The sequence below is a fragment of the Oncorhynchus mykiss genome, chromosome 8 (genome assembly GCF_013265735.2).
Source record: "Oncorhynchus mykiss isolate Arlee chromosome 8, USDA_OmykA_1.1, whole genome shotgun sequence".
Lineage (NCBI taxonomy): Eukaryota > Metazoa > Chordata > Actinopteri > Salmoniformes > Salmonidae > Oncorhynchus > Oncorhynchus mykiss.
In genome coordinates, this window is record NC_048572.1 from 34,965,996 (window position 1) to 34,980,700 (window position 14,705).

At 41.3% G+C, this 14,705-nt stretch overlaps 1 protein-coding gene across 1 annotated transcript in view; it reads left to right on the forward strand.

The window, feature by feature from the left end:
- Positions 1-14,705, forward strand: part of LOC110529233 (MAM domain-containing glycosylphosphatidylinositol anchor protein 2) — a 364,546-nt gene that overhangs the window by 166,681 nt on the left and 183,160 nt on the right. The window contains exon 4 of the mRNA XM_036985374.1: positions 574-770. Within this exon, the coding sequence (XP_036841269.1) occupies positions 574-770 (197 nt within the window). The remainder of the gene's footprint in view (positions 1-573; positions 771-14,705) is intronic.

A 14,705-nucleotide genomic window follows, 5' to 3' on the forward strand; every position in this document is an offset into this window, starting at 1 on the left:
TGAATAATTTTGCACGCCCAATTTTTCAGTTTTTGATTTGTTAAAAAAGTTTTAAATATCCAATAAATGTCGTTCCACTTCATGATTGTGTCCCACTTGTTGTTGATTCTTCACAAAAAAATACAGTTTTATATCTTTATGTTTGAAGCCTGAAATGTGGCAAAAGGTCGCAAAGTTCAAGGGGGCCGAATACTTTCGCAAGGCACTGTATTAGGCTGCCTGCAGGTGACAGATATGCAATACGACTACATTTATGTTGAATGTGTCTTTCTTGTTTATGGTAATGGAACCGTTTGATTGATTATTTATTTGATTGATTTTATTTATTTGATTGATTTTTTGAATAAAGTATGATATGCGTGTTAATTATCAATAATACAAATGTCATATTGGTTAGGTAGCCATTCAATTGATTTCTCAATGGATTCATTACTTGCACGGTGGATTTTGAGGGAAAGGGGGGCAACCTAGTCAGTCGTACATCTGAATGCATGATGGACTGATTCATTCATTGATTCATTGTTTCATCAATGGATTTACCTCTCCTCTTCCTCTGTTCCTCTCTGTCTCCAGACCTGGATGACCCTTTAGTGACGGTGCACCAGAGTGTAGGAGAGGCTAAAGAACAGTTTTATTACGAGAGGACAGTGTTCCTACGCTGCGTGGCCAACTCCAACCCCCCAGTCCGCTACAGCTGGCACCGCGGACGAGACGTCCTCTCACAAGGCTCCGACAAGGGAGTGGAGATCTACGAACCATTCTTCACACAGGTAAGGGGTAGGCAATATACTATACAATTTCTGTATATCAGAGTGGGGTTTATGTAGAGATCTCAATATACTATAGACTCTGAGTGCGGTGACCCCTGGGTGGGCTGATATATATTTATATAAATAAGTGTGTCCCCAGAGACTGCTATGGGAAAAAGAGGGAATGAGAATGAGAGACAAAGAGACAGAAAGAGGTAGGAGAGAGAGCAACAGACAGAGTGCACTATCATAGATGATATAAGCAAGCGAGCCTGAGGTACAGTAGTCGGCTGCCCTTCTGAGTCTCCAGTTCCCTAATTTTCCCTTCCCCTCCTAGTGCACCTCTTCTTTTCCCTATTTTTCTTTCCTCTTCCCTTCTCTCTCTTCCCTCCATACTTCCTTCCCTCAGCCCACCAAGCGTTTGTACAGAGCAGAGATAAAACACAGGCGTGGCATTTCAAACCCAGCATGGGAATGTGGCCTGGTAATTAGCCAGGAAGTGACACGCTTTCATTGAGGGCTCCCTCCCGATCTCCCTTCTCTGCCTACCCCTCTTCCCTGCCTTATTCCCCGTGGCGAGCATAAGAACAGAAAGATCAGGGGACGCGTTTGAAGCCACCGTGTTTTTTCCCCCCATTGCTAAATACCAGCTTACCGTTTCTCTCTGGCGAAGGTTAAGAGAGGAGAGAGGGATGGTGTTATGGGTGGAGAGCAGAGGGGGATGGTGTTAACTTGTGTTGGGAGGTCATTCTAGAACACTGTGACCAGGTCTTGTTGAGGTCGCTGTTGAAAGCTTTTCGGCCGTGGGTGTGTTGATCACACAGCTGTGTGTCTGTACACCCAGACCAACAATCAAGCAGTCTCTTCATCCATTCAATCATCTCTGGGGGCGGCAGTTAGCCTAGCGTTTAAGAGCATTGGGCCAGTAACGGAAAGGTTGCTTGTTTGAAACCCCAAGCTGATTGTTGATGTGCCCTTGAGCAAGGCACTTAATCATAATTGCTCCTGCAAGTCCCTTTTCTTAATTCCTCCATCTAACCATCTCTCTGTCCTTCATCCATCTTTTCATGGTTCCCTCCAATCTGTTACATTTCTCACACAACCCTTAATCTTTCATCCATCCTCCATATGTCTTTTCTCCATCCTTTTCATTAACCTCTTTCACATCCTTGTCCATCCCTCTCACCAATCCCTTATATCTCTCCCACCTACTCCATTCCTTCCTCCAACCCCCTTTATCCCTCTCTCTCCCTCTCTCCACCCCCTTGTCTTCCAAATAGATATGTGTTCCTATTTGTTTCCCACTGTGTTAAACTGGCCTCTGAATCATCATTCCCACCAAATACATCTTCCACTATCAGCCAAAGCCAGAGAGGAGGAGGTAATACGACTGCATCCACAGACTGAGTCCATCCCCAATCAAATACAATTAACGTATAAATGTCATGCAATATGATGATGATGATCATTGGGGGGAATGAAAGAGATGAGTGATTATGGTTTGTGAGGACTGTGACTGGGATTTCTGTGGACTGTGATTGTGGCTAGTGAGGACTGATGTGCCAGGTTGACTGAAGTCGTAATCTGACCCCTTGGTGGATAGGAAGGAGATTAAAGACTCTTTATCACATCCCATCACAGAGCTTGGTCTTCGTGGAGGTTCGAAGAAACATAATTTAGACACCAACTATCGCAGATTTTCCTGAAATGGTTTCTGTTAGAAACAGATGAGTAGCATTCCTGCAACATTATTTTGTTGAAATATAATTAGATCTCTGAGAAATTAAGCTAATTGATGGCCACTTTAATTTATAAGATTCAGCTAATATTAAATAAATGTGGTACCTAACATCCGACATGGGCCAAACTTTTTTCTAACAATGAATTAGACATGAGGAATCCAAAGAAATGTTCAAAAGCCACCCTTGGACCCAATCCCACCCCAGCATGTCTATGTCCGACAAGTAGTATGGAGCTGCAGCTCGGACTTTTGTTTCTTCATCCTATGTAATGTATTCCCAGTTAATTTGGTGACCTCCCCCACCCCCCACTGTTCATAGAAATTAGTCATTGAAATTATGTTTACAGTTGAATTTGAAAATGTACATACACTTATGTTGGAGTCATTAAATGTTGTTTTTCAACCACTCCACACATTTCTTGTTAACAAACTATAGTTTTGGTAAGTCAATTAGGACATCTACTTTGTGCATAACACAAGTCATTTTTCACACATTGGTTTAAAGACAGATTATTTCACTTGTAATTCACTGTATCACAATTCCAGTGGGTCAGAAGTTTACATACACTAAGTTGACTGTGCCTTTAAACAGCTTGGAAAATTCAAAAAAATGATGTCATGGCTTTAGAAGCTTCTGATAGGCTAATTGACATCATTTGAGTCAATTGGAGGTGGACCTGTGGATGTATTTCAAGGCCTACCTTCAGACTCAGTGCCTCTTTGCTTGACATCATGCGAAAATCAAAAGAAATCAGCCAAGACCTCAGAAAAATAATTGTAGACCTCCACAAGTCTGATTCATCCTTGGGAACAATTTCCAAATGCCTGAAGGTAACACTTTCATCTGTACAAACAATAGTAAGGAAGTATAAACACCATGGGACCATGCAGCCGTCATACCGCTCAGGAAGGAGACACGTTCTGTCTCCTAGACTAGAATGTATTTTGGTGCGAAAAGTACAAATAAATCCCAGAACAACAGCAAAGGACTTTGTGAATATGCTGGAGGCAACAGGTATAAAATGATCTATATCCACAGTAAAATTAGTCCTATATCGACATAACCTGCAAGGCGGCTCAGCAAGGAAGAAGCCACTGCTCTGAAACCGCCATAAAAAAGTACGAGTACGGTTTGCAACTGCACAAGGGGACAAAGATCATACTTTTTGGAGAAATGTGCTCTGGTCTGATGAAACAAAAATAGAACTGTTTGGCCATGATGGCCATCGTTATGTTTGGAGGAAAACGGGGGAGGCTTGCAACCCGAAGAACACCATCCTAACCGTGAAACACGGGGGTGGCAATATCATGTTGTGGGGGTGCTTTGCTGCAGGAGGGACTGGTGCACTTCACAAAATAGATGGCATCACGAGGCTGGAAAATTATGTGGATATATTGAACCAACATCTCAAGACATCAGTCAGGAAGTTCAAGCTTGGTCGCAAATGGGTCTTCCAAATGGACAATGACGCCAAGCATACTTCCAAAGTTGTGGCAAAATGGCTTAAGGACAACAAAGTCAAGATCTTGGAGTGGCCATCACAAAGCCCTGACCTCAATCATATAGACAATTCGTGGGCAGAACTGAAAAAGCGTGTGCGAGCAAGGATGCCAGCAAACCTGATTCAGTTACACCAGCTCTGTCAGGAGGAATGGGCCAAAATTATCCCAATTTATTGTGGGAAGCTTGTAGCTTGTGTTTGGCTAACCAAAATATTTGACCCCAGTTAAACTATTTAAAGGCAATGCTACCAAATACTAATTGAGTGTATGTAAACTTCTGACCCACTGGGAATGTGATGAAAGAAATAAAAAGCTGAAATAAATCATTCTCTCTACTATTATTCTGACATTTCACATTCTTAAAATAAAGTGGTGATCCTAACTGACCTAAAACAGGGATTTTTTTCTTGGATTAAATGTCAGGAATTGTGAAACACTGAGTTTAAATGTATTTGGCTAAGGTGTATGCAAACTTCCGACTTCAACTTTATGTCCGATCCTACATCTTAATGTTACCAGGTTCTGACCATTAGATTGTCCTGTTCCATTTTACTTATTTTTTTAACATTAGAACTGCTGGGCCTCGAGGGATTCCCCTTCAAACTAATGAGCAGTCATTCTGACTACAACATTGTAACAGTGTATTAATACATTTCATATATGCTATCACTAAAATAATAATTTGTTTGTGTTCATGAATGTGTTTTAAAATTTAGGTAACATTAGAATATACAGTACCAGTCAAGAGTTTGGACACACCTACTCATTCAAGGCTTTTTCTTTATTTTTACTATTTTCTACATTGTAGAATAATAGTGAAGACATCAAAACTATGAAATAATGCATATGTAGTAATCAAAAAAAGTGTTAAACAAATCAAAAAACATGTTATATTCTTCAAAGTAGCCACCCTTTGCCTTGATGACAGCTTTGCACACTCTTGGCATTCTCTCAACCAGCTTCACCTGGAATGTTTTTCCATCAGTCTTGAAGGAGTTCCCACATATGCTGAGCACTTTTTGGCTGCTTTTCCTTCACTCTGCGGTCCAACTTATCCCAAACCATCTCAATTTGGTTGAGCCTGGGTGATTGTGGAAGCCAGGTCACCTGATGCAGCACTCCATCACTCTCCTTCTTTGTCAAATAGCCCTTAAAGAGCCTGGAGGTGTGTTGGATCATTGTACTGTTGAAAAACATGCCTTATCGCTACAGAATGCTGTGGTAGACATGCTGGTTAAGTGTGCCATAACCTGTGGAACCCCTCCGCAACAGCCAGTGAAAGTGCAGGGCAACAAATTCAAAACAACAAAAATCTCACAATTAAAATTCCGCAAGAATACAAGTATTTTACACCATTTTAAAGATACAATTCTCATTAATCCATCCACAGTGTGTGATTTCAAAAAGGATTTACAGCGAAAGCACGACAAACGATTATGTTCGGTCACCACCAAAACACAGAAAAACACAGCCATTTTTCCAGCCAAAGAGAGGAGTCACAAAAAGCAGAAATAGAGATAAAATGAATCACTAACCTTTGATGATCTTCATCAGATTACACTTCTAGGACTTCATGTTACACAATACATGTATGCTTTGTTTGATAAAGTTCATATTTATATAAAAAAATCTGGCGCGTTACGTTCAGTAGTTCTAAAACATGCGGTGATTGTGCAGAGAGCCACATCAATTTACAGAAATACTCATAATAAACATTGATAAAGATACGACTATTATACATGGAACTTTAGATGAACTTCTCCTTAATACAACCGCTGTGTCAGATTTCAAAAAAACTTTACGGAGAAAGCCAACCATGCAATAATCTGTGTAGCCTTTAGACAACAAAGCAGCCAAAAAGAAACCCGCAATATTGGGTAGTCAACATTACTCAGAAATAGCATTTGAAATATTCACTAACCTTTGATGATCTTCATCAGAATGCACTCCCAGGAATCCCAGTTCCACCATAAATGTTTGATTTGTTCGATAATGTCCATCAGTTATGTCCAAATATCTTCTTTTGTTAGGGTGTTTGGTAAACAAATCCCAAAAGCGTGTTCAGGTCGTGCCAAACATTGGACGAAAGGTTAAAAAAGTTCCGTTACAGCCCGTAGAAACATGCCAAACTAAGTATGGAATAAATCTTTAGGATGTTGTTAACATAAAACTTCATTAATGTTCCAACCGGACAATTCCTTTGTCTGTACAAATGAAGTGGAACGTAGCTACCTTTCACATGAGCGCGCCAGACCGAGGCTGTGGCATTCTGCAAGACCACTCATTCAAAGAGCTCTTATGAGCCCATCCTTTAGAGTAGAATCCTCAAAACAGGTTCTAAATACTGTTGACATCTAGTGGAAGCCTTGGGAAGTGAAACATAACTAATATCCCACTGTATCTTCAATTGGGGCCGAGTTGAAAAACTACAAACCTCAGATTTCCCACTTCCTGGTTGGATTTTTCTCTGGTTTTTGCCTGCCATATGAGTTCTGTTATACTCACACACACCATTCAAACCATTTTAGAAACTTCAGAGTGTTTCAATCCAAATTTACTAATTATATGCATATTCTAGCTTTTACGGCTGAGAAGCAGGCAACTTAATTTGGGCACGTTTTTCATCCAAGCTACCCAATACTGCCCCCTACCCCAAAGAAGTTAACCAGCATGCCTACCATCAAATCAAATGTATTTATATAGCCCTTCGTACATCAGCTGATATCTCAAAGTGCTGTACAGAAACCCGGCCTAAAACCGCAAACAGCAAGCAATGCAGGTGTAGAAGCACGGTGGCTAGGATAAACTCCCTAGAAAGGCCAAAACCTAGGAAGAAACCTAGAAAGGAACCAGGCTATGAGGGGTGGCCAGTCCTCTTCTGGCTGTGCCGGGTGGAGATTATAACAGAACATGGCCAAGATGTTCAAATGTTCATAAATGACCAGCATGGTCAAATAATAATAATCACAATAGTTGTCGAGGGTGCAGCAAGTCAGCACCTCAGGAGTAAATGTCAGTTGGCTTTTCATAGCCGATCATTAAGAGTATCTCTACAGCTCCTGCTGTCTCTAGAGAGTTGAAAACAGCAGGTCTGGGACAGGTAGCACGTCCGGTGAACAGGTCAGGGTTCCATAGCCGCAGGCAGAACAGTTGAAACTGGAGCAGCAGCACGGCCAGGTGGACTGGGGACAGCAAGGAGTCATCATGCCAGGTAGTACTGAGGCATGGTCCTAGGGAGAATTAGAGAGAGCATACTTAATTTCACACAGGACACTGGATAAGACAGGAGAAGTACTCCAGATCTAACAAACTGACCATAGCCCCCCGGCGCAAACTACTGCAGCATAAATACTGGAGACAGGAGGGGCCAGGAGACACTGTGGCCCCATCCGATGATATCCCCGGACAGGGCCAAACAGGAAGGATATAACCCCACCCACTTTGCCAAAGCATAGCCCCCACACCACTAAAGGGATATCTTCAACCACCAACCTACCATCCTAAGACAAGGCCGAGTATAGCCCACAAATATCTCCGCCACGGCCCAACCCAAGGGGGGGCGCCAACCCAGACAGGAAGATCACATCAGTGACTCAACTCACTCAAGTGACGCACCCCTCCTAGGGACAGCATGAAAGAGCACCAGTAAGCCAGCTACTCAGGCCCTGTAATAGGGTTAGAGGCAGAGAATCCCAGTGGAAAGAGGGGAACCGGCCAGGCAGAGACAGCAAGGGCGGTTCGTTGCTCCAGAGCCTTTCCGTTCACCTTCACACTCCTGGGCCAGACTATACTCAATCATAGGACCTACTGAAGAGATAAGTCTTCAATAAAGACTTAACTTCTTGACGCTACCCATCCCTTTAGCGGGATCATTTCCGTCAGCAACCGCTGAATAGCATAGCGCAACAGTCAAATAATATTACAAAAAAATATTCATATTCATGAAATCACAAGTGCAATATTGCAAAACACAGTTTAGCCTTTTGTTAATCCACCTGTCGTCTCAGATTTTGAAATTATGCTTTACAGCGAAAGCAATCCAAGCGTTTGTGTAAGTTTATCGATAGCATAGCATAACATTATGTACACTAAGCATTAAGTAGCTAGGAAATAAATCAAATTAATTGTTTACCTTTGATGATCTTCGGATGTTTTCACTCACGAGACTCCCAGTTACACAACAGTTACACAGCAGACGTATAATCCAAATCATATCCATAATGTCCACAGAAACATATCAAGCGTTTTTATAATCCATCCTCAGGTTGTTTTTAAAATATATATTTGATAATATATCAAACGGGTGTGTAAGTTTTTCAAAAACACCGCGAGAAACAATGGCCGCTTTACTCTGTAGCGTAAAACTCACTCGGAGAGCCCCCACCTATCCAATGTGATCTTTCGCGCTCATTTTTCAAAATAAAAGCCTGAAACTATGTCTAAAGACTTGACACCTTAGGGAAGCCATAGAAAAAGGAATATGGTTGATATCCCTTTAAATGGAGGATAGGCATGCATAGGAGAGGTTTCAAAATAAGAGACACTTCCTGATTGGATTTTCCTCAGGTTTTCGCCTGCACTATCAGTTCTGTTATACTCACACACAATATTTTTACAGTTTTGGAAACTTTAGAGTGTTTTCTATCCTAATATGACAATCATATGCATATTCTAGTTTCTGGGGCTGAGAAATAGGCAGTTTCAAATGGGTATGTTTTTTTTTGCCAAAAATGAAAATACTGCCCCCTCTACACGCAAAAGGTTAAAGGTTGAGACCGAGTCTGTGTCTCTCACATGGGTAGGCAGACCATTCCATAAAAATGGAGCTCTATAGGAGAAAGCCCTGCCTCCAGCAGTGAAAGTTAACATTGTGTTTTCGAATGACATGCCCAAGAGGTAAAATATATAGTGAAAACAATAGTGGTCCTAAAACGGAACCTTGAGGAACACCGAATTTTACAGTTGATTTGTCAGAGGACAAACCATTCACAGAGACAAACTGATATCTTTCTGACAGATAAGATCTAAACCAGGCCCGAACTTGTCCGTATGGACCAATTTGGGTCTCCAATCTCTCCAAAATAATGTGGTGATCGATGGTATCAAAAGCAGCACTAAGGTCTAGGAGCATGAGGACAGATGCAGAGCCTCAGTCTGATGCCATTAAAAGGTCATTTACCACCTTCACAAGTGCAGTCTCAGTGCTATGATGGGGTCTAAAACCAGACTGAAGCATTTCGTATACATGGTTTGTCTTCCGGAAGGTAGTGAGTTGCTGCGCAACAGCTTTTTTTTTTTTAATTGAGAGGAATGGAAGATTCGATATAGGCCGAATTTTCTGGGTCAAGGTTTGCCATGGCTGAATTATAAATAAATCACTGACAGTGGCACCAGCAAAGCACCCCCACACCATCATATTTCCTCCTCCATGCTTCACGGTGGGATCCACACATGAAGAGATCACCGGTTCACCTACTCTACGTCTCAAAAACATACGGCGGTTGGAACCCAAAATCTCAAATTTGAACAGATTTACACCAGTCTAATGTCCATTGCTCGTGTTTCTTGGTCCAAGCAAGTCTCTTCTTCTTATTGGTGTCCTTTAGTAGTAGTTTATTTACCACAATTCGACCACGAAGCCCTGATTCATGCAGTCTCCTCTGAACAGTTGATGTTGAGATGTGTCTGTTACTTGAACTCTATGAAGCATTTATTTGGGCTGCAATCTTATACTCTGCAGCAGAGGTAACTCTGGGTCTTCCTTTCCTGTGGCGGTCCTCATGAGCGGCATTTTCGTCATAGCGCTTTATAGTTTTTGTGACAGCACTTGAAGAAACGTTCAAAGTTCTTGAAATTGTGGTCTGTCATTTGTCTTTGCTTATTTGAGCTCTTCGTGCCATAATATGGACATGGTCTTTTACCAAAAAGGGATATCTTCTGTATACCATCCCTTTAAAAAAAAATGTTTAACCTTTATTTAACTAGGCAAGTCAGTTTAAGAGCAAATTCTTATTGACAATGACGGCCTCGGAACAGTGGGTTCACTGCCTTGTTCAGGGGCAGAGGTGTTTTACTTTGTCAGCTCGGGGATTCAATCTAGCAACCTTTCGGTAACTGGCCCAACGCTCTAACCACTAGGCTACCTGCCGCCCCCTACCTTGTCACAACACAACTGATTGGCTAAAACGTATTAAGATAAGAAATTCCACAAATTGTACTTTTAACAAGGCAGATCTGTTAATTAAAATTAACTACCTCATGAAGCTGGTTGAGAGAATACCAAGAGTGTGCAATGCTGTCATAAAGACAAAGGGTGGCTACTTTGAAGAATCTCCAATATAAAATATATTTAGATTTGTTTAACGCTTTTTTTTTGGTTACTAAATTATTGCTTATGTGTTATTTCATAGTTTTGATATCTTCACTATTATTCTACAATGTAGAAAATAGTAAAAAGAAAGAAAAACCTTGAATGAGTCGGTGTGTCCAAACGTTTGACTGGTACTGTATATTTTTTTCATTTCAAATAACAAAATAATATTTTCATTAGTTTAAGTTAGTGAATGTCACGACTCCTACCGAAGGTGGCTCCCCTTGATCCTTTTTTTTCGTTTTCTGTTTATTGGTTTCACCTGTGTTTAGTTTAGGCTGATTGGTTGGGCTTTATTTACCAGCCTGCTGGTTGTGCGGGATTATTTCAATGCACATGTGTACACGGCTGTCTGTCACGGTTGTCCATTGGTTTGGGTTTTTTGCTGGACTGTTTAAGTCCCCCGTGTTTGGGGCATTTGTTTTGGTTGGCGTATGTTCACCGTTGTGGTGCATTAAAAGTTAGCGCTACCCTGAACTCTCTGCTTCCGGCACCTGACTTCTTCCCCACTACACCCCAGGCGTTACAGTGAAGGCAATATGTAAAAAACAAATAAAAAATTTTCGTTGAGTGCCTTCGTTATAACTATGAAACAGAACGCATATTTGTTGGAACTTGGTAACAGTTTATTTCTATTAGAATATTTCTTCTTTCTTTTACAAAATACCCGAACGACAATGATGAACGCCAGCAAAACGCGCATCACTGATGGAAACAGTAGCCTAAACATTATTATAAGCTCCAAGTGTGCTTGATAAATGGTGAAAATCAGCATAAAAACAATAATGGTATTATAATGAATATAAGCGTTAATATGAGAGCAGTAAAAAAACAGTCAATTATTATCAGCTCTTGCTTTCACGCATTGGTATCAGTTGGATTTCATTTAGTGGTTATCCCTTGTCCTAACAGTCAACACAGAAATTCGCCACTTTCACTTGCTTGACATACTTCCCACAAACACGTCTCTTGCAGGTGACACATGTATCATGGGTTCTGTCCTTTGTGCATCTGGCCACCTGCCACTGTCTCCTCCCCGGGAGCTGTGCGCAAAGGCTCTCCTTTGGCTCGTGCAAAGGATCACGTGGAATCTTTGCTGCTGCCTTGGCCCTCATACAGTATGTCTCTCACGTAGCCCCGTATGCCAGACTCGTGTTAAAGTCTCCCCTGGGCATGGTGTTGTTCATGCACTGCTTAAACAACAGGTGTGCTTTAATAGCAGCCAAGTCAAGCATGTTATAGAACACATCAACAGGCCAAACGGGGCTGGTGCCTCCTTTCAGAGTATAGCCATGACATCGGATCCAAAATATCCACACCAACCTATGAAACAGAAAAGAATAGAAAACATTAGGATTATTTTGTGTAAGTTTATCTATATGCTTATTAAGTGATATTGACATACCTTTGTTTGGTTGCAGTGCGTAATAGTATAGATTGCAAGCTGTCGGATGCATGGTGATCATTGCAGAAACGTTCCTTCTTGTCTTGCATTGGTATAGTGTGAGTTTTGTCTTGTCATTCTTTCATCACCATTGTGGAGTACAATCGCTGTGCAGGTGCCTTATTGTGCACAGAGGGATGGAGCTCCCGTCTTGCTTTGTTCATGGTGCCGACTAGGCTTGCTTTATTTGCCAGCAACTTGTTCGCCAATGACGGTGAAGAAATTGTCCATGGTGACTTTTCTCCCCTTGCCAACATAAGTTTCCACAAGCCTCATCACCACATTCTCAGACACTTGCTCACCTGCTGCCCAACGTGGATGTTTTCCCAGATATGGAAAGCCATTCAGCATGTATTTGGTGTCGATGTCAGTGGCTAACCAACACTTAATTCCAAACCTGTCGGGTTTGCTCGCAATGTATTGCGTAAAGCCACAACGAGTTTTTGCTGGGAACAATTGTTCATCGACAGTGATGTTCTTTCCTGGTTTGTAACATGCAATGCTGTTCTGTACAAACTTCTTCCAACCGTTTCCAGGCGTCGCATTCTCATTCTCCAGTAAACGCATGATCTCTCTCAAGGTATCCCATGTCATGGTTTCTCCAAAGAATGGTATCCTATACATGTATGACCAGAAGCTCACCATACTGCATATACACGCTCTTTCCACCGAATGCTCCACAGACATACAGGATTGGAATGAACGCTTCCAGCTCATCAACAGAGACAGATCCCAGGCAGTGTCTCCTTGATCCCTAGTGTCTCCTTGATCCCTGTGCACCACAGTTATGGTACAGTCTCTGATGTGTTGTAGCATGTCCATGTAACATTAAAAAAACGAAAACTGGCGAGTGCGTTGCTGATGTTGTTTTTTTGCTTGTTGCGTAGGGCCTGCTCTCTCGGTGATGACATGTTGTGCTGTTGTCATCGGTGTATTCTTTCCAAATGATGCCATCCCTCCCTCTTTCCTGTCTCACGGTTTAATTTGGGTGGTGGAGCGAGCGCCTGCTCAGTGCGCACTGTTCTGGATTTTTTTGCGTTTAGGCCTCGGAGGTGCAGGTTATTCAAGTCGAGGCTCAGAATCAGAAAAATAGTCATCAGAGATGTCAGGATTAATTTGTTCCCCTCCATCTGAGATATTCTCATTCAGATCTTGTAGCGGTGCTAACGCAGCATATGCATCCATTCGTCTTGGTTATCTTGCCATTCTACATTATGCAGGCTCTCACTGTGTACTCCAAGTAGGCCAGAGTAGACTGATAAAATTGCTTGGATTTGGTGGACTGATATAGGGTACATACCGTGTTGAGATTTATAATTAGAATATACCAATACAATAGAATGGCCTGCCCTATTCTTCATTCACAGTTGGTGATTCCATAATTATATTTTCACTTCCCCCTCACTCATCAACTCACCTATTCTCCCCCTTTATCACCCATCGTACTTTACTTCATTTTATTTCATCTGTTATGTGTGAAATACATTTTGGTTTAGGTTCAGTTTCGAGGCAATTATTGGGGTGAATATCAACTGGGCACTGCACTTTCCAATGTCGGGAGAATGAGTGAAGCAGGCCCTACTGTCGGGAAACCATTCAAATAATGCCATGCCCTCCTAAAACTGGTTATAACTCCAGTTCTGTTTGTGATAAAAATGATTCTAACAATGGCAGTGTGTTATATAGACTTGTTTAGGAAAAGTCACGGATGGTGGGTGGCATGACTTTGAAAATAAAATACATTCATGAGCCGTCAAAATGACTGCTTTTGCAGTTCTAGTGTTAAAGAATCACACCTCAATGTTAAAGGGATACTTCACTTAAATTACTAAATTACATGTTGGTTTCCTTGCCCTATAAGCAGTCTATGGAAAAGGTATGACAGCACCATGCAATAGTTTTGTTGTCCACTGTTTCAAATGCTACATTTTTAGCATTTGTGGCACAAATTCAATGGTACCTATATTAACGTACAAGCATGTCCAAATCATCCTGAAGTATCAAAAAATGTATTGTGTGACTCAATAATGTTCCTCATAGATGATTTGTATATGTAGCACTGAAATGCTAATATACTGTAGGTATTGACTTGCATTGTATTTGTGCCATAAATGCTAGAAAGTTAGCATTTTAAACAGTCTCCAGGTAAACAAAACCAAAGCATGGGTTGCTGTTATACCTTGTCCATAAACGTCTTACATGGTAAGGAAACCAATATGTAATTTTGTAATTTGGGAGAACTATCCCTTTAACATTGATTTGGGGGGGTTCTTAAAAAACACCTAAAAGTAGGAACACCACCGTCTAGTGGTCAGAACCTGGGAATATCAGCATGCAGGATGGGACATAAAACTAACAAATTGAATGACTAATTTCTCTTATCAGGGAAAGAAAGACATCACCAAATTCATTACATAGGATGAAGAAACAATATGCCGAGCCTCAGCTCCATACTACTTGTCAGACATAGAGAACTGATACGGTATACTAGTTGTTAGGGATGGTGTGGGGGTTCTGTGGGTTGACAATTTCTTTGGATTCCTCATGTCGTACTTACTAACCAAGTTTCCATCCACAGTTTTTATGCGATTAAAGTCATACCGTATAAAGCAAAACCCAAGACAACTGTGATGAAAACAGGAAGTTTTGGTACCATTTTATAAATGCTGACACATTTGTTCGTTCGACATGCTGGGATCTTTTTGTGTCTGTAAATCAATAATGAACTAAATGGAGGTGGAAACGTGTTTATGTGCAAATATTGATGTAATAACATGATATCATGTCGAGTCACTCGACGATATGGTGTGTGGTCCTCCCAATATGTCTCATGAAAGCATGCAGTTTTAGGCTACCGATGGAATAACTTATGATAAACTTCACAGGGAGGTGAAAGTC